This window comes from Daphnia carinata, chromosome 2, assembly GCF_022539665.2.
Source record: "Daphnia carinata strain CSIRO-1 chromosome 2, CSIRO_AGI_Dcar_HiC_V3, whole genome shotgun sequence".
Taxonomy (NCBI): domain Eukaryota; kingdom Metazoa; phylum Arthropoda; class Branchiopoda; order Diplostraca; family Daphniidae; genus Daphnia; species Daphnia carinata.
Window position 1 is genome coordinate 2,826,306 of NC_081332.1, and position 24,097 is coordinate 2,850,402.

Consider the following 24,097-nt stretch of genomic DNA (forward strand, 5'->3'; position numbering starts at 1 on the left):
AACTGTTGGTATATTGGTATGCAAGATGAAACTTAATTGAAAACACTTTCTACTGTGTTTCCGATGCTTGTTCCAGTGTCTTCAGTTGACCCCTAGAATCCGGGAATTAGTCACGCACATCTAATCTGACTTAAACCTTTCAGGTTGCGTGAAGGATATTACGAAAAAGAGTTAACTTTCGCCGTAGCCTTCCTAATCCAAGTGATTTTTGTCATGCCTGAAATAATGAAGGAAAAAAGTGTCAAATCAGGCTTCATCTCCGCTCAGTGACATGGACACTGAAGAATATATTGTTGGGAAAATCTGAGGTTAGTTTGGAAATTTATCTAAATTGAATATGTTAATATAAATTTACCGTCTTGTGATTATAACAGAATCTGAAATATCATATTAGGAGAAGGATGGTGAAGTTGGGTATTTGCTGATAGGGATAGGGGTTGAATGAGAATCCTGAAAACAAGCTAAGCCAAGAGAAGAAAATTGTGAAGAAAAAAGAACTAAAGCACAGGTTTGTTTCAAATTCTTAACTAGAAGCTATGAACAGCAAGATGTTGTCAGTAAATCTATAGTTTCTACATGTCATTATGGATGCCCAGTCTTCCAACAGGATTTGATCGAAATTTAGAGGCGGAGACAATTTTAGGAGTGAGAGATGACGGTAACGTAACTATATAGGTAACCGTTTTGTTTTTGTGTTCTATTAAAACTTCCCCCTGTCATTTTCAAGCAATTTTTTTTTTGTTTTTAGATAGTTGTACGGATGTGTAAAGAATGGTGGTTGCAGGTCATGAGAGCCATTCCTTTAGACAATACCTTTCCATTTTTATTGCTTTAATTTTTGTCATTTTAGCCGCTGAATGTAGCTGGAACAGAACGGATTGGAATTTTAACGTCAAGACATCGGGCTGGTTGGACGATTAAACATCCCTCTGCGGGGACACAGACATTGTGTCTAGTTTTTATCTGTAGATAATTTTGGGATAACAACTTTGCCACGAATACTGTGACTTTGATAACTAGCAGTTGAACAGCCTTTCAATTCCAAACAAAAGGAGTCATGGTAATTGTATGTTTTGTATACATCTCTGTATAAACTATCACATATCTAGATTACTCAATTGACATGACACTCTATATGGCTGGCATTGGAGTAGATAATGCTGTTCGTTTGCAGAATATGTCACTGAGAAGGGCTTCTATTATGGTAGGAGTATCATGTTTTACTACAGGCTGACCAGAATTACAAACACATTGATTGAAAACTATCATCAATTTCAACAATTGGTAAGTGAAATAATAATAGTAATAATATGAAATTGTAATAATATTCTAATGGTAAGTAAATACTTTGGAATTATTGTTGGGAAAGAGTGACAATATTTATAATATAAATTATTATTTTTTTAACAGGTTAAAAACCATTTTCTAGGCTGTTTATGGTAAAGTATATTATATATAGCTATGAATTCATGTTATCCCAACGAATTGAAAATAATTGTACTAATTTTTATCTACATTTGTCGAAGCTTTGTAAACCATAGGTTCCTATGGACATATATATACACATAGACTAACACTGTAACTTCGATAATTAACAGTTGAATAGCCTTTCAATTTCAAACAATAAGGAGTTATGGTAATTGTATGATTTGTACACATTTCTACATAACATATCACTTATCTAGATTAACTCATTGAAATGACACTTTATATGGCTGGTGTCTGAGTAATGCTGCTCAAAGTATTGTGTTTTAGGATAGACTGACCAGAATCCTACATTGTAAACTACAGTATGGTAAATATTATGTATTTCATTAGATTCATGTGTGCTGAGGATAATTCAATAGTAATAGTAATGGGAAGAAATGATAGGTTAGTAAAATTATTTTCCAACCTATTTATGGTAAGACATATTGTGTATCAATTATGAATGTTTATTTGCCCACCTAATTGAAAATAATTGTACTTTTTACTTTGTTTAATTGTACTTTGCTTTGCTTATTTGTTAGTGATCAGAATTATTTTTTGGGTTAGTGTAACATTAAATAATTTAATAGTTATTCAAAGTCGAACAGTTGAAATATCAAGTAGATTCACATATGCAGGGCATACGTTAAAATAGTGTTTTGCAGGTACAAGAATTACACATACATATTTAAACTTTATTGATAAGATTTTCGATGTTTAATAATTTCTATTTACATTCAGAAGTATCCGGTTAGTAATGTGAATTAAAGGACATGACTATATGATGAATACCAGCAGTGATGAAACCTAAGAGTAGCAACAAACATAAAGTATGGTACTATAAATTTTTTAATTAATTAGTGGTACTTAACAAATTTCAATACCTCATTTGAATCAGTTTGAAAGGCAGCCAGAGTAAACACGCCAGCACCTACTCACACATGGATTGAAAGGGTCGTTCCTAAAAGAAATGGAATGCTATTGGTAACAGTTTGATTTAATTAAGAATTAGTTTACTAACATAGATTTAGAACTAATTTAATTGAAGTAGAGATATCCTCTAACTTTCTACAATTAAAGAAGACAATGAAGCTAGTTAGCATAAATTCAACTTACCTGATAAGCGAATCGATTGACGATGGTGATATAGTTGTGGTATATTTGTAGAAGCAAGACTCCGTACGAATGTGAATATCTAGCGTCTAGACGACGCCTTAAATACTCGCAGACACGTGTCACATTATTGCTTTCCCGGAAGTAGAGCGTAGGGTAGAGGGACCTAATTCTGAAGGTCGATAGGTTGAAGGGCAAATTTTTATTTCCAGGTGAGCCCGAGGTTATAGCCATTCCCCATCGATTGACCCTAGGTTACTTGGTTTTTTTTATTTTCTTTTTTTTTTTTTTTTTTTTTTGCATTTTTCTTGTTTCTTTCCAAGTGCCTAAAACAGATGAAGAACCTCGGGCATACACAAAAAAGGCGAGGGGAGGGGGGATGAAGCAAAAAAGAAGCTAGAAGCTCAGTAGCTCAGTAGCTCTTTCACCTGCACGCGGTGCACTAGTGTACATTTGTTGCTTGAAATCCACGTCTAATTATTCTTAGAACTTTCGCACGTGCAGCCAGCTTTCGCAATTTGTAGATTCATCAACTACGCATCAATAACGCACTGCATCAGCACCTGGGTTAGCCTCTGCACTGGACTTGTTTAGTTGGGTAGTACGATAAGTCTAGATGAATTAGATAAACGTAGATTAAGTTAAGGATTAGTAGGTCTAAAGTTAAGTTAAGAGTAAGGCTACTTTAAGTAAGGCGTAAGCGTAGTCCACCTCAATATGTTACCTTTGCACAACACTATCTCAGCCACTTTCTTTCACTTTTTTATGCAATTATGAACCGTAGTCGTTGTTCGCAAACCATTTGCTTACTAAAAATCGTACATTTCAACTTTTTCACACAATTTCCACATGAACTGCCAATCCAAACAACCTCCTGATCATTATCGAACGATTAATAACCAATTTATTTTCAGGAAATTTTTATCCAATGTAACTGTAATTTGTGTATCTGATCCTGTTAGAATTAAGATGACACTTATTGCTGATGAAATATTCAAAAGAAAAATGTTTTTTTTTTCTCTTTTGTACAATCAGGAGGGTAATCTCTGGGGCTGAAGAGGACACTGGACAATGAGGATCGCCGTCGCAGCCACTCTAATATAGCCAAGGATTTTGAGGTATTTATTTAAAAATTCAGTATCTAACCATTTATTTTTATTTATTTATACCGATCTGGAAGGCAACATCTCTACCGAAGAGGACCTTTGGACAACGGCAGGATATCCGCCCAAAATTCCAAGGTATTTCAAAAATTGAAGTTCCTTACCATGTTCATTGTATTAATCTGTGTATAGGAGGGCTGGCAACACTACCGAGAAGGATTACTCGACGTCAGGGGATCGCCGCCGAAGTCGCCAACAATTGCCAGGTATAACTTAAATAATTGTAAGTGTTTAATCGTGTTTTTTTTTATGTATTTAGGATGGTCCACATCAACACCGCGGTGGGCTACTGGACAACGAGGTTCGCTGTCGGAGCCACCAGGAACAGTCGCCAAAAATTGTGAAGTATTTATTTGAAAGTCTTAGGTTGTGAACTATGATTTTATTTTTTTTATGTATTTAGGAGGGCTTCACCGCCATCGAAGAGGATGGTGGACATCGAGGATTGTTGCTGGAGTAAGAAGATGGTCGCAATGGATGTATCAGGTATATGTTATACACGTTAAGTAATCGTGTTTTTATTTATATATTTAGGATGGTCCAGATCACCATCGAAGAGGGCAACTGGATAGTGACGCTCGCCGACGGAACGTTAAGTTATCAAGTATTTCATTGAAAGTTTAACCATCATTTCATTCACCGTTAGTTTATTATTTTTTTTTTTATGTGTTCAGGAGGGTGTCATCATTGCCGAAGATGACCACTGGACAACGTGGTTCGCCGTCGTATCCACCAGGATTATCGCCCAAACTTGTCAAGTATTTAATTGAAAGTTGTATGTTTTACACCATTTTATTTTGTTTTTGTATGTATTTAGGAGGGCTCCACCACCATCGAAGAGCATACTGAGCATCGAGGATCGCCGCTGTAGCGACGAGATTGTCGGCACGGGTATTGAGGTTTTTTTAAAATACGTCTAAGTGTTAAATCACGTGTTTTGTTTTTTTATGTATCCGAGAGGGCTTCACCACCACCAAAGAGGACGCTGGAGCATCGATATCGTACCGTGGATGTTTCAGGTACATCATTTACTCGTTTAATTGTGTATTCATGTTTTTGTTTTGTAATTAGAAGGGTTCCATCACTAGACAACGAGGTTCGCCGTCGGAGCTAAAAGGATCGTCGCCCAATATTGTCAAGTATTTCATTGAAAGTTTTACGTCTTACACCATTAATTTATTTTGTTTTTTATGTGTTTACGAGGGCGCCATCGTCGCCGAAGAGGAACATTGGGCAGCGTGGTTCGCCGTGGGAGTCACCGGTATTGTCACACAAAATCGTCAGGTATTTCATTCAAAGTTATAAGTTTTACACTATGATCTCATCTTGTTTTAATGTATTTAGGAGGCCCGCATCACCATCTGAGAGGATGCTGGACATCGAGGATCGCCGGTGGAGCAACGAGATTGTCGCAATGGATGTTTCAGGTATATTTCTTTACATGTTTATTTGCCTAACCATGTTTTTTTTATGTATTTAGGAGGGATCCGTCGTCGCTGAATAGGACTACCGGACGTCGTGGAGTGTCGTTGGAGCAACGGAAATCGCCGCCTATTCCGTCGGACACGCCCATTAGGTCGATGGGGGGAAAAAAATAGTACGGTTGAGTATTGCCTAATAGGCATTTTTCTACTTTATTCCATGTTACTCGTGTGTTTTACAAATGTGTTGCTCTTGTCCTTTGTTCCTTACCGTTATTTTTCCTTACGCATTACAGCTTATAGTTTTAACTCTCACTTAGCAAGCAAATTCACTGCACCTGTACCCCACGGTTCACTCACGGTTTGTTTGCATTTTTGCACCGGGTTGGGATTAGCGAATCAGGTAATGTAGGCCTGCTTACATTGGTTTCAGGCCAAGGATTTAGTTGGTACAGGTTACTAACACTTACTACTTCTAAAAAAAAAATAAAAAAAAAAAAATCTATTTTATGTCTGCATACTCTTCTTTTTGAGTATGGTTTAGTGGCTTGAGTAACATATAAATAAAATAATAATCGCGTGCGACCGGGTTGTAAACCCCGATTTGACAACCCGACAAAAACGTGATGGGGCAGTAACCCTTTCAACCTGTCCCGTAGGCAAGAATGAACAACCCGCTGAACAAGAAACCGGTTCGAGCGATACGGGTTTGTGGGGCTGATTGGTCTCAGTTTTACTCAACGAAATGGATGTGTTGCAACGCTGTCTCAAACGTCTGCACAGGAGTCCTTACCTCAGTTTTTTCTGAGTGCAGAAAGTTATTCAAACCAAGGATACAGGTACATATTTGACAATTTCTCGATTCTTTATTTAGCATTTAATTCAGCTTTGTTTGTTTTAGAATATAAAAGACTTGAAGCGAACGGGAAGATATAGCAGAATTAAACACAATTCACGAGGACTGGCCGCAGGGTTAAAATGGTACTGAGGTATAGTTCAGCATGCGACTATACAATACTAATATGTAAAGCCTTGACCACAGAAAACAACGGAATCTTAGAAATCCTCCTTGATCGCGGAATTCAGACCAGAATCGTGAGTTGCATTGCATTTAATTCATTTCACTTAAAAAAAAAAATAAGCTCAGTAGCTGGTTTACCTGCAAACGATATTCATTAATGTAGATCATCGCGGCAAAAGATGGTGTAGTGATTCAGAGAATTTTCATACGCCCATGTAGTTTTCGTCTACAAGTTGGATATGTTCTTTTTTTTTGTGTACAAACTGGCTAGAATGACAAAGCTGTTAAATGAACTAGTAATTTGTATATTGGAAAGTGGGGCATACTATGCTGCATTTAAAATTAATGCTCAGCGAAGAAAGATATTAGGGAAAGATTATTAAGAAAGGGAATTATTCACAAAATATATCTTTCTGATTGGGTTTATTTAATACACCAGCCCAGGGGAAAGGAAATGATATTGCTAAAAATAATACAAATAATCGATGGAAATATATAGCACTTCTAACGAGTGGGATGGGGGATATTGGTACTTAATTAATTGTTGACTGTGATTATTGATTAATGATAAGTATATAGTTACGTCATTTCGCTGTTTAATAGTTGAACCGTATAAATCGGTATTTTAAAAATTATAGGTGTTTAGCTTATTGGAAATGTATTACAAATTAAATATGACGAACGTTAATAATAATGACGCTTAATATTATATTGACGTAATTTTATGAATACTAATCGCCTCCAAAACAAATCATCGCTTGTGTTCAGGTTGCGTGTCCGATAAAAATGAACATGGAGTTAATAAAAAACAGCTTATTACTCGCTACACAAATTGTGATCCAACGGGCGGTTTTACTAAAGAAATTAGATGTTTTACAACGCTGTTAAACATGTTTCACATAAAGCTACTGAATCCTATCCGTGACATTGCAGAAAGTTGTTAAACTGTGGCAAAACTTGTACTAAAGTTTAACATTGCATAACTCTGTCAAAATGTAATGTTATAATATCAGTAAAAAAAATTAAACCTATCTTGCAACAAATGAAACTGTGTGATGTTAACAAATGTACACTGTCTTGTGCAAAGAAACTCTTCATAGAAAAACTGGGTGATAAAAACTTAAATTCTTGTATGTGGCTCTTGTAAATTTTGTGGGTTTTTTCCCTCATTGAATTTAATGTTTTTTTATTTTTTCTGCTGTCTGTAATGCTGTATGTGTTGTGTTTTGTTGTCTCCTTTGTCCTAGCATTTGATTTGCGAAAGATTAGGAAGTTTTAATGTAATGACGATTATATTGTGATTTAACCTCGTGTATATTAGAAGTACCGATTTAAGTTTTCGTTTATAGTCTGTATTTTTATCACCAGGGAAACATATACATATTCATTTCACACAATTTATTATAACTGAAACATTTACACAATTGACACTACATACAACAACTATACACAATTTGACACCCAAAGAATTTTCCGTAACTATAGGGTATTGAACCCTAATATTCGGCGTAGCTTGCCGATGCTCAACCATTGAGCTATAGTCACTTACAATTTCAATGTTTTATACCTTGAGTCAACGCACGAAAATATTGTATAGTTAATGTTTTAATCTTGCTATACTATTTGTCAGTCTGACCAGTAAATGTATGTGTATCATGGCGTATATGTAGAGGTTCCAATTACGGTGTCAGAAGTTTGAGGTTCAAATCCAGTAAGGTATAGAAATAACAAAAAAGCATTAATTAAACGTAACAAATCTTTACTTATATTTTAACATTGCTATAGTATTTGGCAGTCTGACCAATTAATGTACTTGTATAATGGCACGTCTGTTGAAGGTCCGTCTACGATGTCAGAAGACAAAGGTTCAAATCCATTAAGAGGTAAAAAACGAAAATTTAATATACTATCTTTTATTTTAACTGTCACTCAAATATTTGAAAATGTGCAAAAGATGACGCTTCGCTATACCATTGGTTAGTCTGACCATACATTTCAAAAATGTTATAGCATATGTGTAGAGAATCCGGCTACGGTATGAGAAGACTAGGTTTCAAATCGTAGGCATTGCTAAAGTTATCGGAAAACATGCATTAAATACTTTTATGTTTACTATATTATATTTATTGAATATGTGTAATAGGTTGTCTAAAGATGACTTGCAAAAATGGTTGTCGGCAGAACGTAACTCATGGCTCAATTGTAGAGCATTGGCTTCGTAATTCGAATGATTAGGGATCGATCCCCAAAAGAGTTCAGTCCTAAAATAAATGATTAAAATGAACGAATAGTATCTTCAAAGGTTTCTGACATTGCAATTGCTATGCAATAATCCCAAAGGTATAAGACATGATATAACATGAATTTCTATACAATGCATAAGATTTCTAACGTTCATTTCTCGTCGTTCATCTGTCTAGACAGAGGACAATGGCTACGGTTAAAATCCGTTGTACATTATACAAATTTCTAGATACTCTATAAAGAGTGATATATCATATTTACTATGCTACGGTTAAAATACGTTGTAAATTATACAAATTTCTATATACTCAGTAAAGAGTAACATACCATATTTATTGAAATTTTTTACCTTTTTCGAGATTAACATTTGGTAAAATATCCGTTCGCGTGCTTCGCACGAAGTTACCCAACTCGACTGGCCCCGTGGAATCGTGACACCTGGGAATGTAGGAAGACTGTGGAATCGGAGACCTGACTGGGAATCGAACCAGGAAGCTTCGAGTTGGGAAGCGGACGCTTTGCCTTTCTGGCATCTGCCCCCCTATATCCCCCCATTGGGATAAGGTTTTCTATTGACTTGCGCGCACTGTTACGTTACGTAAGTGTTAAAGACTTAAACTTTCCTGAAGTGTCACAAGTATCTCAATGGTAGAGCATAGACATAGTTATATGGGATTTGAACCCACGCAATTCAACTATGTTCGTTGTGCAGAAAGGAAAATTTAATAATAGTTTTTGCATTTAGATTGCTGCATATTTATTGCAATATTTGAATCATTTGATAGAATTCTAAACATCATGATGGTTTCTGCATTTGGAATTGTAGTATAGCAGTTGCAGTTTTAGAAACCTTGTGCAATGTATAGAATTTAACATATCGTTTATTTGAATTATTTTAGGATTGAACTCTTTCGGGGATCGATCACAAATCATTCGAATTACGAAGCCAATGCTCTACAATTGAGCCATGAGTTACGTTCTGCCGACAACCATTTTTGCAAGTCATCTTTAGACAACCTATTACACATATTCAATAAATATATTTGTTTGTTTAAGCATTTGTTACGTTTAATTAATGCTTTTTTGTTATTTCTATACCTTACAGGATTTGAACCTCAAACTTCTGACACCGTAATTGGAACCTCTACATATACGCCATGATACACATACATTTACTGGTCAGACTGACAAATAGTATAGCAAGATTAAAACATTAACTATACAATATTTTCGTGCGTTGACTCAAGGTATAAAACATTGAAATTGTAAGTGACTATAGCTCAATGGTTGAGCATCGGCAAGCTACGCCGAATATTAGGGTTCAATACCCTATAGTTACGGAAAATTCAATGGGTGTCAAATTGTGTATAGTTGTTGTATGTAGTGTCAATTGTGTAAATGTTTCAGTAATAATAAATTGTGTGAAATGAATATGTATGTTTCCCTGGTGATAAAAATACAGACTATAAACGAAAACTTAAATCGGTACTTCTAATATACACGAGGTTAAATCACAATATAATCGTCATTACATTAAAACTTCCTAATATTTCGCAAATCAAATGCTAGGACAAAGGAGACAACAAAACACAACACATACAGCATTACAGACAGCAGAAAAATAAAAAAACAATAAATTCAATGAGGGAAAAAACCCACAAAATTTACAAGAGCCACATACAAGAATTTAAGTTTTTATCACCCAGTTTTCTATGAAGAGTTTCTTTTGCACAAGACAGTGTACATTTTTTAACATCACACAGTTTCATTTGTTGCAAGATAAGTTTAATTTTTTTTACTGATATTATAACATTACATTTTGACAGAGTTATGCAATGTTAAACCTTAGTACAAGTTTTGCCACAGTTTAACAACTTTCTGCAATGTCACGGATAGGATTCAGTAGCTTTATGTGAAACATGTTTAACAGCGTTGTAAAACATCTAATTTCTTTAGTAAAACCGCCCGTTGGATCACAATTTGTGTAGCGAGTAATAAGCTGTTTTTTATTAATTCCATGTTCATTTTTATCGGACACGCAACCTGAACACAAGCGATGATTTGTTTTGGAGGCGATTAGTATTCATAAAATTACGTCAATATAATATTAAGCGTCATTATTATTAACGTTCGTCATATTTAATTTGTAATACATTTCCAATAAGCTAAACACCTATAATTTTTAAAATACCGATTTATATGGTTCAACTATTAAACAGCGAAATGACGTAACTATATACTTATCATTAATCAATAATCACAGTCAACAATTAATTAAGTACCAATATCCCCCATCCCACTCGTTAGTAGTGCTATATATTTCCATCGATTATTTGTATTATTTTTAGCAATATCATTTCCTTTCCCCTGGGCTGGTGTATTAAATAAACCCAACCAGAAAGATATATTTTGTGAATAATTCCCTTTCTTAATAATCTTTCCCTAATATCTTTCTTCGCTGAGCATTAATTTTAAATGCAGCATAGTATGCCCCACTTTCCAATATACAAATTACTAGTTCATTTAACAGCTTTGTCATTCTAGCCAGTTTGTACACAAAAAAAAAGAACATATCCAACTTGTAGACGAAAACTACATGGGCGTATGAAAATTCTCTGAATCACTACACCATCTTTTGCCGCGATGATCTACATTAATGAATATCGTTTGCAGGTAAACCAGCTACTGAGCTTATTTTTTTTTTTAAGTGAAATGAATTAAATGCAATGCAACTCACGATTCTGGTCTGAATTCCGCGATCAAGGAGGATTTCTAAGATTCCGTTGTTTTCTGTGGTCAAGGCTTTACATATTAGTATTGTATAGTCGCATGCTGAACTATACCTCAGTACCATTTTAACCCTGCGGCCAGTCCTCGTGAATTGTGTTTAATTCTGCTATATCTTCCCGTTCGCTTCAAGTCTTTTATATTCTAAAACAAACAAAGCTGAATTAAATGCTAAATAAAGAATCGAGAAATTGTCAAATATGTACCTGTATCCTTGGTTTGAATAACTTTCTGCACTCAGAAAAAACTGAGGTAAGGACTCCTGTGCAGACGTTTGAGACAGCGTTGCAACACATCCATTTCGTTGAGTAAAACTGAGACCAATCAGCCCCACAAACCCGTATCGCTCGAACCGGTTTCTTGTTCAGCGGGTTGTTCATTCTTGCCTACGGGACAGGTTGAAAGGGTTACTGCCCCATCACGTTTTTGTCGGGTTGTCAAATCGGGGTTTACAACCCGGTCGCACGCGATTATTATTTTATTTATATGTTACTCAAGCCACTAAACCATACTCAAAAAGAAGAGTATGCAGACATAAAATAGATTTTTTTTTTTTATTTTTTTTTTTAGAAGTAGTAAGTGTTAGTAACCTGTACCAACTAAATCCTTGGCCTGAAACCAATGTAAGCAGGCCTACATTACCTGATTCGCTAATCCCAACCCGGTGCAAAAATGCAAACAAACCGTGAGTGAACCGTGGGGTACAGGTGCAGTGAATTTGCTTGCTAAGTGAGAGTTAAAACTATAAGCTGTAATGCGTAAGGAAAAATAACGGTAAGGAACAAAGGACAAGAGCAACACATTTGTAAAACACACGAGTAACATGGAATAAAGTAGAAAAATGCCTATTAGGCAATACTCAACCGTACTATTTTTTTCCCCCCATCGACCTAATGGGCGTGTCCGACGGAATAGGCGGCGATTTCCGTTGCTCCAACGACACTCCACGACGTCCGGTAGTCCTATTCAGCGACGACGGATCCCTCCTAAATACATAAAAAAAACATGGTTAGGCAAATAAACATGTAAAGAAATATACCTGAAACATCCATTGCGACAATCTCGTTGCTCCACCGGCGATCCTCGATGTCCAGCATCCTCTCAGATGGTGATGCGGGCCTCCTAAATACATTAAAACAAGATGAGATCATAGTGTAAAACTTATAACTTTGAATGAAATACCTGACGATTTTGTGTGACAATACCGGTGACTCCCACGGCGAACCACGCTGCCCAATGTTCCTCTTCGGCGACGATGGCGCCCTCGTAAACACATAAAAAACAAAATAAATTAATGGTGTAAGACGTAAAACTTTCAATGAAATACTTGACAATATTGGGCGACGATCCTTTTAGCTCCGACGGCGAACCTCGTTGTCTAGTGATGGAACCCTTCTAATTACAAAACAAAAACATGAATACACAATTAAACGAGTAAATGATGTACCTGAAACATCCACGGTACGATATCGATGCTCCAGCGTCCTCTTTGGTGGTGGTGAAGCCCTCTCGGATACATAAAAAAACAAAACACGTGATTTAACACTTAGACGTATTTTAAAAAAACCTCAATACCCGTGCCGACAATCTCGTCGCTACAGCGGCGATCCTCGATGCTCAGTATGCTCTTCGATGGTGGTGGAGCCCTCCTAAATACATACAAAAACAAAATAAAATGGTGTAAAACATACAACTTTCAATTAAATACTTGACAAGTTTGGGCGATAATCCTGGTGGATACGACGGCGAACCACGTTGTCCAGTGGTCATCTTCGGCAATGATGACACCCTCCTGAACACATAAAAAAAAAAAAAATAAACTAACGGTGAATGAAATGATGGTTAAACTTTCAATGAAATACTTGATAACTTAACGTTCCGTCGGCGAGCGTCACTATCCAGTTGCCCTCTTCGATGGTGATCTGGACCATCCTAAATATATAAATAAAAACACGATTACTTAACGTGTATAACATATACCTGATACATCCATTGCGACCATCTTCTTACTCCAGCAACAATCCTCGATGTCCACCATCCTCTTCGATGGCGGTGAAGCCCTCCTAAATACATAAAAAAAAATAAAATCATAGTTCACAACCTAAGACTTTCAAATAAATACTTCACAATTTTTGGCGACTGTTCCTGGTGGCTCCGACAGCGAACCTCGTTGTCCAGTAGCCCACCGCGGTGTTGATGTGGACCATCCTAAATACATAAAAAAAAACACGATTAAACACTTACAATTATTTAAGTTATACCTGGCAATTGTTGGCGACTTCGGCGGCGATCCCCTGACGTCGAGTAATCCTTCTCGGTAGTGTTGCCAGCCCTCCTATACACAGATTAATACAATGAACATGGTAAGGAACTTCAATTTTTGAAATACCTTGGAATTTTGGGCGGATATCCTGCCGATAACCCCCGTTGTCCAAAGGTCCTCTTCGGTAGAGATGTTGCCTTCCAGATCGGTATAAATAAATAAAAATAAATGGTTAGATACTGAATTTTTAAATAAATACCTCAAAATCCTTGGCTATATTAGAGTGGCTGCGACGGCGATCCTCATTGTCCAGTGTCCTCTTCAGCCCCAGAGATTACCCTCCTGATTGTACAAAAGAGAAAAAAAAAACATTTTTCTTTTGAATATTTCATCAGCAATAAGTGTCATCTTAATTCTAACAGGATCAGATACACAAATTACAGTTACATTGGATAAAAATTTCCTGAAAATAAATTGGTTATTAATCGTTCGATAATGATCAGGAGGTTGTTTGGATTGGCAGTTCATGTGGAAATTGTGTGAAAAAGTTGAAATGTACGATTTTTAGTAAGCAAATGGTTTGCGAACAACGACTACGGTTCATAATTGCATAAAAAAGTGAAAGAAAGTGGCTGAGATAGTGTTGTGCAAAGGTAACATATTGAGGTGGACTACGCTTACGCCTTACTTAAAGTAGCCTTACTCTTAACTTAACTTTAGACCTACTAATCCTTAACTTAATCTACGTTTATCTAATTCATCTAGACTTATCGTACTACCCAACTAAACAAGTCCAGTGCAGAGGCTAACCCAGGTGCTGATGCAGTGCGTTATTGATGCGTAGTTGATGAATCTACAAATTGCGAAAGCTGGCTGCACGTGCGAAAGTTCTAAGAATAATTAGACGTGGATTTCAAGCAACAAATGTACACTAGTGCACCACGTGCAGGTGAAAGAGCTACTGAGCTACTGAGCTTCTAGCTTCTTTTTTGCTTCATCCCCCCTCCCCTCGCCTTTTTTGTGTATGCCCGAGGTTCTTCATCTGTTTTAGGCACTTGGAAAGAAACAAGAAAAATGCAAAAAAAAAAAAAAAAAAAAAAGAAAAGAAAATAAAAAAAACCAAGTAACCTAGGGTCAATCGATGGGGAATGGCTATAACCTCGGGCTCACCTGGAAATAAAAATTTGCCCTTCAACCTATCGACCTTCAGAATTAGGTCCCTCTACCCTACGCTCTACTTCCGGGAAAGCAATAATGTGACACGTGTCTGCGAGTATTTAAGGCGTCGTCTAGACGCTAGATATTCACATTCGTACGGAGTCTTGCTTCTACAAATATACCACAACTATATCACCATCGTCAATCGATTCGCTTATCAGGTAAGTTGAATTTATGCTAACTAGCTTCATTGTCTTCTTTAATTGTAGAAAGTTAGAGGATATCTCTACTTCAATTAAATTAGTTCTAAATCTATGTTAGTAAACTAATTCTTAATTAAATCAAACTGTTACCAATAGCATTCCATTTCTTTTAGGAACGACCCTTTCAATCCATGTGTGAGTAGGTGCTGGCGTGTTTACTCTGGCTGCCTTTCAAACTGATTCAAATGAGGTATTGAAATTTGTTAAGTACCACTAATTAATTAAAAAATTTATAGTACCATACTTTATGTTTGTTGCTACTCTTAGGTTTCATCACTGCTGGTATTCATCATATAGTCATGTCCTTTAATTCACATTACTAACCGGATACTTCTGAATGTAAATAGAAATTATTAAACATCGAAAATCTTATCAATAAAGTTTAAATATGTATGTGTAATTCTTGTACCTGCAAAACACTATTTTAACGTATGCCCTGCATATGTGAATCTACTTGATATTTCAACTGTTCGACTTTGAATAACTATTAAATTATTTAATGTTACACTAACCCAAAAAATAATTCTGATCACTAACAAATAAGCAAAGCAAAGTACAATTAAACAAAGTAAAAAGTACAATTATTTTCAATTAGGTGGGCAAATAAACATTCATAATTGATACACAATATGTCTTACCATAAATAGGTTGGAAAATAATTTTACTAACCTATCATTTCTTCCCATTACTATTACTATTGAATTATCCTCAGCACACATGAATCTAATGAAATACATAATATTTACCATACTGTAGTTTACAATGTAGGATTCTGGTCAGTCTATCCTAAAACACAATACTTTGAGCAGCATTACTCAGACACCAGCCATATAAAGTGTCATTTCAATGAGTTAATCTAGATAAGTGATATGTTATGTAGAAATGTGTACAAATCATACAATTACCATAACTCCTTATTGTTTGAAATTGAAAGGCTATTCAACTGTTAATTATCGAAGTTACAGTGTTAGTCTATGTGTATATATATGTCCATAGGAACCTATGGTTTACAAAGCTTCGACAAATGTAGATAAAAATTAGTACAATTATTTTCAATTCGTTGGGATAACATGAATTCATAGCTATATATAATATACTTTACCATAAACAGCCTAGAAAATGGTTTTTAACCTGTTAAAAAAATAATAATTTATATTATAAATATTGTCACTCTTTCCCAACAATAATTCCAAAGTATTTACTTACCATTAGAATATTATTACAATTTCATATTATTACTATTATTATTTCACTTACCAATTGTTGAAATTGATGATAGTTTTCAATCAATGTGTTTGTAATTCTGGTCAGCCTGTAGTAAAACATGATACTCCTACCATAATAGAAGCCCTTCTCAGTGACATATTCTGCAAACGAACAGCATTATCTACTCCAATGCCAGCCATATAGAGTGTCATGTCAATTGAGTAATCTAGATATGTGATAGTTTATACAGAGATGTATACAAAACATACAATTACCATGACTCCTTTTGTTTGGAATTGAAAGGCTGTTCAACTGCTAGTTATCAAAGTCACAGTATTCGTGGCAAAGTTGTTATCCCAAAATTATCTACAGATAAAAACTAGACACAATGTCTGTGTCCCCGCAGAGGGATGTTTAATCGTCCAACCAGCCCGATGTCTTGACGTTAAAATTCCAATCCGTTCTGTTCCAGCTACATTCAGCGGCTAAAATGACAAAAATTAAAGCAATAAAAATGGAAAGGTATTGTCTAAAGGAATGGCTCTCATGACCTGCAACCACCATTCTTTACACATCCGTACAGCTACCTAAAAACAAATTAAAATTTCACTTGAAAATGATATGGGAAGTTTTAAGAAAACACAGAAACGCAAAGCAAAGGGTTACCAACATAGTTTCCGTACAATGATAAGGCAAAAAAAGAGATGAAACGATACGTGTGTTTCAGCTATTCGCCTCGGCTTCAACAGGAGTAACACTGAAAGATGCTTAAGCATTTTCGCGAATAGAGTTTCGTCGAGCTGACGATTTTGGAAGGCAATGAAAGTCTGGGCAATAACGTAAATGACTCTGATATCCAACAGCTTTGCTAATAGCTTTGAATGACGCTACAAAAATCGGTCCTTCACCCACACTTTCAACAACTTAATGCAAGACGCTTTTCCCTCGGGGTATTTACGTCGAAAGTGTCAAACTGTAAGACCAAAAAGGAAAAATGGGAAAGCAAGAAACTGGGCGATTGCAAGCTGCACATACCTTTACGTTGAATCACACATGGACCAAGAACTGCCCACAACTTCAACAATAATCTCGAAATACTCGCTTTTCGCTCGAGTTACGATGTTGTCAAACGAGTCACACGCGCACGTACACACACTTCGGATTTCGTCTGCTGCCGGTGGGTGCTTGTCGCCGATGCAAACGTTCCAGCTGTGGCGATTTGGCAGGGGATCCATCAATCCTTCAACGCTATGGTAAACAGGGCGTCCTTTGGCTCGCCGATCTTTCAGTCGCAACGCCTGTAATTCCTGGAACAAAACCTCACCCATCCTCATGTGATGCGAGTATATGTTAATGTTAACTGTGTTAAAAATGAGTTCAAAATGTATGTTAGAAAAAACTAATTCTAACTGTAAGAAAACTGTTACCCATTGCATACCATTTGTTAGATTTGCCAATCTTTTTTTTGTGAGTAACGGACAAAAAGTTTAACCCCGACCCATCGGGCTTAAACTGCATCTACTTTTACATCTCAGATTATACTCAAAAACCATAAATTCGACGCCAAATTTCGTTTTCGTTATTGTCGCTAAATTCTAAATCTTAATCGTGTACATTATTAACTATTACTTTTTTAAAAACTTTGAAAAGGAGAAGTCGGGCTTAAAATTTATGGCGCGGCTAATTAAATATTTTTCGAATAAAACCTAAAAGAAAAGAAATCGGGGTGTTAACATCACACAATGTTAGTTTGTTTTAAAAACGGCTGGTTTAACGAGAAAACCACTTACATAATCAAACTTAGTGTTCAATTTTGGCTGTGCCGTGTGATTTTAGAAGAAGAAGCGTCGAATTTCGGCATTCCATGCCACGGCTCAACTATAGAGCGATGGATTATAACTATGCAAAGACTGTTTCTTGATTTCATCTGGAAGCAACGTATTGACACTTGTACTTGATCAATAGACTTTGTATTCCAGTTGTGTTAAGGTATGCAATTTCCGTTTAAAATGCGCAGTTCTCCAAATACAAGCTGAAGGTTGGTTCTAGATGACAAAACCGGATCGTCCTCCGACCTAGGTCCAGCTTGCTGGAAATGGAGCTTAAACGGTGTACGTATACGACTGGCAGCCAACTTTACTTGTATCCATTTGCTTTGGACGCCGCTGGATATGGGAACAACCACTGACTGGCTTTTTTCTGGCTGGATTTTTATCAATAAAGGCGGGATAACCAACGACGTTTCTTCTTCGTCTTCGTCAATCTCAACCCTCTGTTTCATTTGAAAGCTCAAGCAAACGTGAGTATTTTTTACTGGGGCTGGAAAGCTTTGGTTGATTTGCAATTCCGTCAACTGGCCCACTGCGACACGCGTCTCCAAATAGCCTACTGAAAGGAGAACAAATCATTAAGAATTTGGTAGGGCATAGTTATTAGCAGCGGTTATCGAAAAACAAAAGGTTCTATCAAGAAAGCTAATACGACCGGAAACATTGTCGAAGGTTGAATTCTCTCTTGAACGAATAGTTACTCTGTCAAAATTGTCTATCCCTAACACGAATTCGTGAATGAAATTAAACTCGTCAGAGGCGCATCGGCCGTCTACTAGCAATTTTTTCTACTACGACTGGCTATGTGAGAAAACTTTGACGTCACAAGAGAGCAAGTATACTTGCTTTGGTTCGCGGAAGAGGTTTGCGGTCGAAAACTCCAAGCAGTGCCCTTAAAGACGGCTCGACATGCTCCTCTGCCCACTTGACAGACGAAATCTTTCTCGACTGTGGCCACGGACGCGTTGTTGGCCAATGCTGGTAATGATAATTGTTGGCTTGTTGGCTTCGTAATCGTTCCTGGCGTAGCTGCGATGGGTTTCTGCATTACAGGTGACTGGGTGACTATAACTGGCATAGTCACCGTCGGCCGCTGCGTGACTATAACTGGCTTATTCACCGCCGGCCGCTGCGTGACAAGAGCCGCCACCATGGCTTGCGTAGGTCGTTGTACAACTGAACCACTAGATGTCGTCACTTTCAACGGTGGACGAATAGGTTTGCTTGTAGGCCGGGGTAATATTTCATTGAATAATTCTTCGGCAGGCGATTCAACTGAGCTTTCGGGATTTTTCTTTGTGGATTCTGATGAAAGTGACAAAAACATAGCAATAAATGAATAGCTCTAACGATAAGTAGCCACTGCAATTCTGTACCGCACAGATTGGGGAAACGGGTGCTGCAGGCAGTGGTGGCAGGACATTGTGAGCACGGCGTTCCGATCTTGTAGCTGGGTAATCCGACAAAATTTCCAGCCGGCCCGTAGTTACAGACATAGAGATTAGTCTCGAAGGTTCCGTTGTCACGGAAGGACGTGAATCCGCAACCGACGCGGTTTGTGTCCGCCCAGATAATTTGACTGTAGTGACCCGTTACAACTGAGAACCTGCGCACCATTTGAAAGAAATAAAACAAGTATTTAGACTATCTGAGCCATCCGTACCGAGTCCTTAAAGGCTTTCTGTTTCCTGCAAGCCACACGGCTTCCATACACAAATAATTCAAGGAGAAACGATCAAGAACCGAATCAGTGGATGGTTGCCTTAGCAATACAGCATTAAATCGAATGAGGGTATTGCCCTGTATTAAACAAACGAACTTAAAAATATATATATATATGTCTATTCATTACGTATTTTTTGCCCCCTCTCCATTTTGCGAATATGACAAACGTTGCCAAGAGGTTTTGTTCGATTGAATTGCCGAAAAGCTTGGATACAGTGCGGGGAAAGGTTGATGAGCCATTACCATCGAGAAGATTGAACGCCGGACTGTGTCACGCTGTGAGTATTCATGAACCGCTTGAGCTTTCAGATTTAATCTGTCCATAATAAAGTTTCTTGAAGATTTTCTTGGTACCGTTCGTTCTTTTCTCTCTTGCTTCCGGCGTTGTACGTCTCTGTGCTCTATACAAGTGCTATTCAATATAAACGTTTCGGAATTGTGTTTGTGCTTGTACAGCGCGGATCCTTTTAACGTAATGAAAACATACGTTACGCAGGTAAGAGTGAAGTTAGTACGCATTTCTACCCTCTGCATTCTGGTAATGCTTGCAACCGTAAGCACTACTTAAAAAAAAAACTCGTCTTCATTTTAAAACAAAATAAGATGTTTGTTTTTTTCTCAGAAACGAATTGAGCGCAATGACTAGCTCACGACTTTCTCCTTGGTCTGCACGTTCTCAAAGTCGCACGCAGCCACAGTAGTTGGTGATCAAGCTGACGAGACAGCTACCGTGGCTGATGATAAGCATCGAAAGGGGAAATTAACAAGTAAGACGTTACCAAAACTAATCAGTATGAAAAAAGCTACGGCGAAATGCTTTGGGTCTACGCCTTTGACAAACTTCGACAAATCCACGTTGCCTGAACTGAAATTCGTTATGACAAGACAAGTCTAAAATTGAAAGCCGAAAAGTGTGCGTCCCTACTGCACAACTAGATCGAATTCGACGCAAAAGAATAATCGGGGAAGTGTATAAGTTTTGCGGCCCTGCATTCTTTTGCATAAGCCCGTAACAGCCGGGTTGTAAAGCGGAGCTCCTGGGTCGATATGGACTGCGTACGAATATAGTATGTGAAAGAGTTTACTAGATTGTGAATCTTACTCGAATTTGCGGGCCGACGTGTTTGGAAACTCTGCCACTTCCTCGTACCATCTGGTCACCTGCTTTTTCCAATTGATCGGCAAACGCGGACCGTTTGTCCATTCAACGGCCAAGTTCTGGCCAACTGGGAATCGAGCTGAAAAAGCAGTGGTCACTTAGGTTTCAACTGTCACACGTTAACGTCAATATGCCCGTGGCAAACGAACGTCCAAGAGAAGAAACACGACGTGTTTCGCTGATGGCATTCACATTTTGCATCCAACAGGACAACAATAATAGCGAAAGGTAGAAATGATGTTTAAAGCGAGTCGTTCGTATTGAGCGCTTACCCACTTTGCGGCATTCGTTGCAGTCGTGTTCAAATAGACATTGCTCAGCGTGGCGTTGAGCGACGGCAGCCAGCTCTTCGTCCCACATCTGATTACATTCAAAAACACATTTTGTTGCATCGAAAGAGGAAAAAAAAAAAAAAAATGAAAAAAAGATAAAGTAAAAGAGATTGACGACATGATTCCAGTTGCGCTTCTAAGTCAAATCAGAGCATCAAAGCGCACTCTCTTTTTTTTTTTAAGTGTTATTTGACAAGACATGGAGAATGCTTTTGCCCACCTACCATCATTTGCATATTGGAAGCTTGGGGTTGGGGACCGGGCTGGCCTCGCGACTCTTGACCGGACGCCACGATCGACCGCAGCGTGTTGTGCGTCTGCAAAATCATTTGCCGGTTATTTCTGTCCAAGCCACGTGTCGATACAGTTCCATCACATTTCGCCCCGTCACTCTGTCACACATAATTCAAAATGGGAAAAAAAAAAAAAATAAAAATAAATAAATCAAATGACGTCAGCCGTGAAAGAAAGTTGTTCTAAATCATAATGACTGATATACAAACGAAAACGCAAAAAAAAAAAAAAAAAAAAAAAAAAAAAGGAAAAGTGTAGAAAGGCATGGCTCGATTTGTTATGATTCGCTGCGACATGATTTGACATGAGAGCCGACTGAATCTTTCATCATCTGTCATTGGAAAAAGCTCTTTAAATTCTTGCGAAAAACGGTGTCATGTTAACCCTCCCATACGAAACGTCCTCAACGATCCAATTGAAAAAAACAAACAAAAAAAAAAACAAAAAAAACTACTGCTGTTTGCATCGTCTGTTTTACTCATTCCGTCTCTTCTTGTCCCTGGTCTGGTTGCATCTTCTTCAACATGTCGGCTAACAAGAAAACGCGATTTATTCGGCGGTGCAATTTGATTTCGAACAGACGGGATCAAAAGTCTAAAAGGAGGGTAATGGAAAAGAGCTGCATTACAGCAATCCGTTGTGCCATGAAACCAGTTGTTACAACAACAACAATAACAACAACTTGTTATACGACGTACAAAAAAAACAAACAAACAAAAAAACTCGCCGTGCTTCTGAAGAGATTTCTCTTTTACGTTCCCCAGATATGAAGAAACTGCCACAATCCCCCCCCCCCCCCCCCTTGATTTGATACCATCGTAAAGTGCACAACAGTCAGCGGGTGCACCGTTTTAAAACGAAATCCCTCTCGCCCAATTCTCGCCAAGCAATCCAAGAGAGTTCCAAGAGAATAAATCAAAGCGCTCCCCATTGCAGACTCGCATTTTTATAATGATGAGCCTAGCACATTCTTACCAGGAATCGACACATTGTGTGCTGTGATGAGAGACGGCAGTACGGGGAATGATCCTGAGCCCGACATGAGATTATCAAAGCGGCCAGGAACGCAACAAATGAATGCGCGATCATCATCTTACGAATGTAGTTTGCACTGGATGTTTTGCAGATCCACTGTTGAATTCCAATTGTGAAAAGCCCAAATCAGAAAGACACATACGTAATAAAGAAAGTGAAAGTATACAATCCGTTCAAAATGCGAGTAAAAAAAAAATACGTTAGAACTTTTTGCTACTTACGTCTTGACACAAACGGTATGTTCGCCAATGACAAGCGATTGGTCGAGAATGCGAGAACTAGTTAGTTATCCTTCTTTTATAAACTAGCGCCCGTGAGTTGGACACGAGATAATGCCAAAGCGCCCCAAGGCTCCAACTTTTCCTTTCCTTCGTCTTCATTTGAGTGTCATAACTAATGTCGACGTCGTTATGCGTACAGTAATAACAGTTGACTCTACATAAAAATACAAAAATTCATTAGAAACAAAGGACATTTGCCAAGGTTTTAAAAACACCTTACCATTAACGTCCAAGGAAGGTGATGGTGGTTTGACGAAATCAGCACATTCGTTCCGTAATTTGCACGTGAAAACACACGTACGTACGTACATACACACACATACACACATACACACATACACACACACACGTATGTGGATCAATACAATATTCGATCAATAGGGGACTAGGGGAACGAAATGAATTCATAATGCTCGGCATTCAAAATAGATGTCTATGAGTTTCGAAGGTGTTTCGTTCGGTCGCCTATCGAATTACGCAGTCGATTCGGAAGCGCTCGGTCGATTCCGTACGTCCTACATGGCCAGTCAAGTAAATCCTTAAAACTTCTTCCTACTTTTTCTTTTTTTTTTTTTTGCTGTTGTTGTTGTTTTTTGTTCTGCCTTTCCCCACCCCATCTGTTCCATAGACTTACATGCCCAAGCAGCAAGGTCGAAATCATCAATGACATTCTTCGAGACATAACCGCTGCGGTCGTTTGAATCCTACCGAAAACACTGTTGTACAACAACAAAAATGAGCTAGATAAGCCCGCCAGCCGGCACGCGCATGTCTGGCATAAAGTGGGGTACAACTTCCGCCAGTCGTCGGCTGTAATTAAAGTCATACGCAACAGCGGTACAAACCCAGAAAAACGGAAGGGAAACGAAATAAAGCCAAGGAAAATGAGATCGAAACGCGTAACAGTGTGTCTAACAGACACGCATAGTAAACACATCTAGCCGATGAAGAAATGATGGGGAAAAAAAAAACAACAAAAAAACAAAAAAAAACAAACAAACATAATGAAGCCTATAAAAATAATGCACACACAAACCTCATTCGTTTTTGTTGTCTTCCTTGAAATGGAAAAACATCCAAGGTTTGGCTCTGATGAAACAATCCGTCTCGGGTAAAACTTGTCTCTATCGCCCCCTTTTGTTTTCGCTCTCGTTTGTCCTCTCTTCCCACCTTGCGCACTGCCTTCGACGTCGAAGAAGAAAAACACTGGGCTCCCCTCGTCGAATGGAAACGAGTAAGTTCATCTCCCATTTTTTTTTTTTTTTTTTTTTTTTTGTCTTGGCTCGAACAAAGATGAAGCATCGACGGGCTCCTTTTGACGAACTCTCTTGATACT

At 37.7% G+C, this 24,097-nt stretch overlaps 1 protein-coding gene and 6 long non-coding RNA genes across 7 annotated transcripts; 3 read left to right on the forward strand and 4 right to left on the reverse strand.

The window, feature by feature from the left end:
- The first annotated feature begins 1,902 nt into the window (after window positions 1-1,902).
- LOC130687087 (uncharacterized) lies at window positions 1,903-4,079 on the forward strand. Its single transcript, XR_009000036.2, has 6 exons — window positions 1,903-2,132; window positions 2,209-2,297; window positions 2,366-2,451; window positions 3,616-3,698; window positions 3,761-3,821; window positions 3,876-4,079. It is a non-coding gene; the product is annotated as an uncharacterized LOC130687087 (long non-coding RNA).
- Window positions 1,987-2,657, reverse strand: LOC130687085 (uncharacterized). Its single transcript, XR_009000034.1, has 3 exons — window positions 2,584-2,657; window positions 2,352-2,428; window positions 1,987-2,274 (listed from the first exon to the last, which is right to left on the reverse strand). It is a non-coding gene; the product is annotated as an uncharacterized LOC130687085 (long non-coding RNA).
- Window positions 4,080-4,419: 340 nt separating the features above from the next.
- LOC130687086 (uncharacterized) lies at window positions 4,420-6,571 on the forward strand. The gene is made up of 6 exons (XR_009000035.2): window positions 4,420-4,501; window positions 4,561-4,634; window positions 4,702-5,027; window positions 5,088-5,340; window positions 5,824-6,003; window positions 6,066-6,571. It is a non-coding gene; the product is annotated as an uncharacterized LOC130687086 (long non-coding RNA).
- Window positions 6,572-11,171: 4,600 nt separating this feature from the next.
- Window positions 11,172-13,006, reverse strand: LOC130687075 (uncharacterized). The gene is made up of 6 exons (XR_009000025.2): window positions 12,925-13,006; window positions 12,792-12,865; window positions 12,399-12,724; window positions 12,086-12,338; window positions 11,423-11,602; window positions 11,172-11,360 (listed from the first exon to the last, which is right to left on the reverse strand). It is a non-coding gene; the product is annotated as an uncharacterized LOC130687075 (long non-coding RNA).
- Window positions 13,007-13,738: 732 nt separating this feature from the next.
- On the reverse strand, window positions 13,739-15,539 carry LOC130687076 (uncharacterized). Its single transcript, XR_009000026.2, has 4 exons — window positions 15,310-15,539; window positions 15,145-15,233; window positions 14,991-15,076; window positions 13,739-13,821 (listed from the first exon to the last, which is right to left on the reverse strand). It is a non-coding gene; the product is annotated as an uncharacterized LOC130687076 (long non-coding RNA).
- LOC130687074 (uncharacterized) lies at window positions 14,785-15,455 on the forward strand. The gene is made up of 3 exons (XR_009000024.2): window positions 14,785-14,858; window positions 15,014-15,090; window positions 15,168-15,455. It is a non-coding gene; the product is annotated as an uncharacterized LOC130687074 (long non-coding RNA).
- A 2,539-nt stretch (window positions 15,540-18,078) lies between the features above and the next one.
- On the reverse strand, window positions 18,079-22,895 carry LOC130687042 (peptidase inhibitor 16-like). The gene is made up of 8 exons (XM_057510199.2): window positions 22,702-22,895; window positions 22,421-22,576; window positions 21,376-21,543; window positions 21,092-21,179; window positions 20,763-20,898; window positions 19,312-19,541; window positions 18,782-19,240; window positions 18,079-18,494 (listed from the first exon to the last, which is right to left on the reverse strand). The coding sequence occupies exons 2-8, from the start codon at window positions 22,535-22,537 to the stop codon at window positions 18,091-18,093; spliced, it is 1,602 nt and encodes a 533-aa protein (XP_057366182.1). The 5' UTR covers window positions 22,538-22,576; window positions 22,702-22,895; the 3' UTR covers window positions 18,079-18,090.
- Between the last annotated feature and the right edge of the window lie 1,202 nt (window positions 22,896-24,097).

Excerpts from the sequence above, each read along its gene's own strand:
- LOC130687042 (XM_057510199.2), bottom strand. The coding sequence starts at position 22,537 with ATGATGATCGCGCATTCATTTGTTGCGTTCCTGGCCGCTTTGATAATC. Across the intron at positions 19,542-20,762 it reads ACGTCGGCCCGCAAATTCGA|GTTCTCAGTTGTAACGGGTC; the intron begins GTAAGATTCACA and ends AATGGTGCGCAG. Across the intron at positions 19,241-19,311 it reads CCGTTTCCCCAATCTGTGCG|AATCCACAAAGAAAAATCCC; the intron begins GTACAGAATTGC and ends CACTTTCATCAG.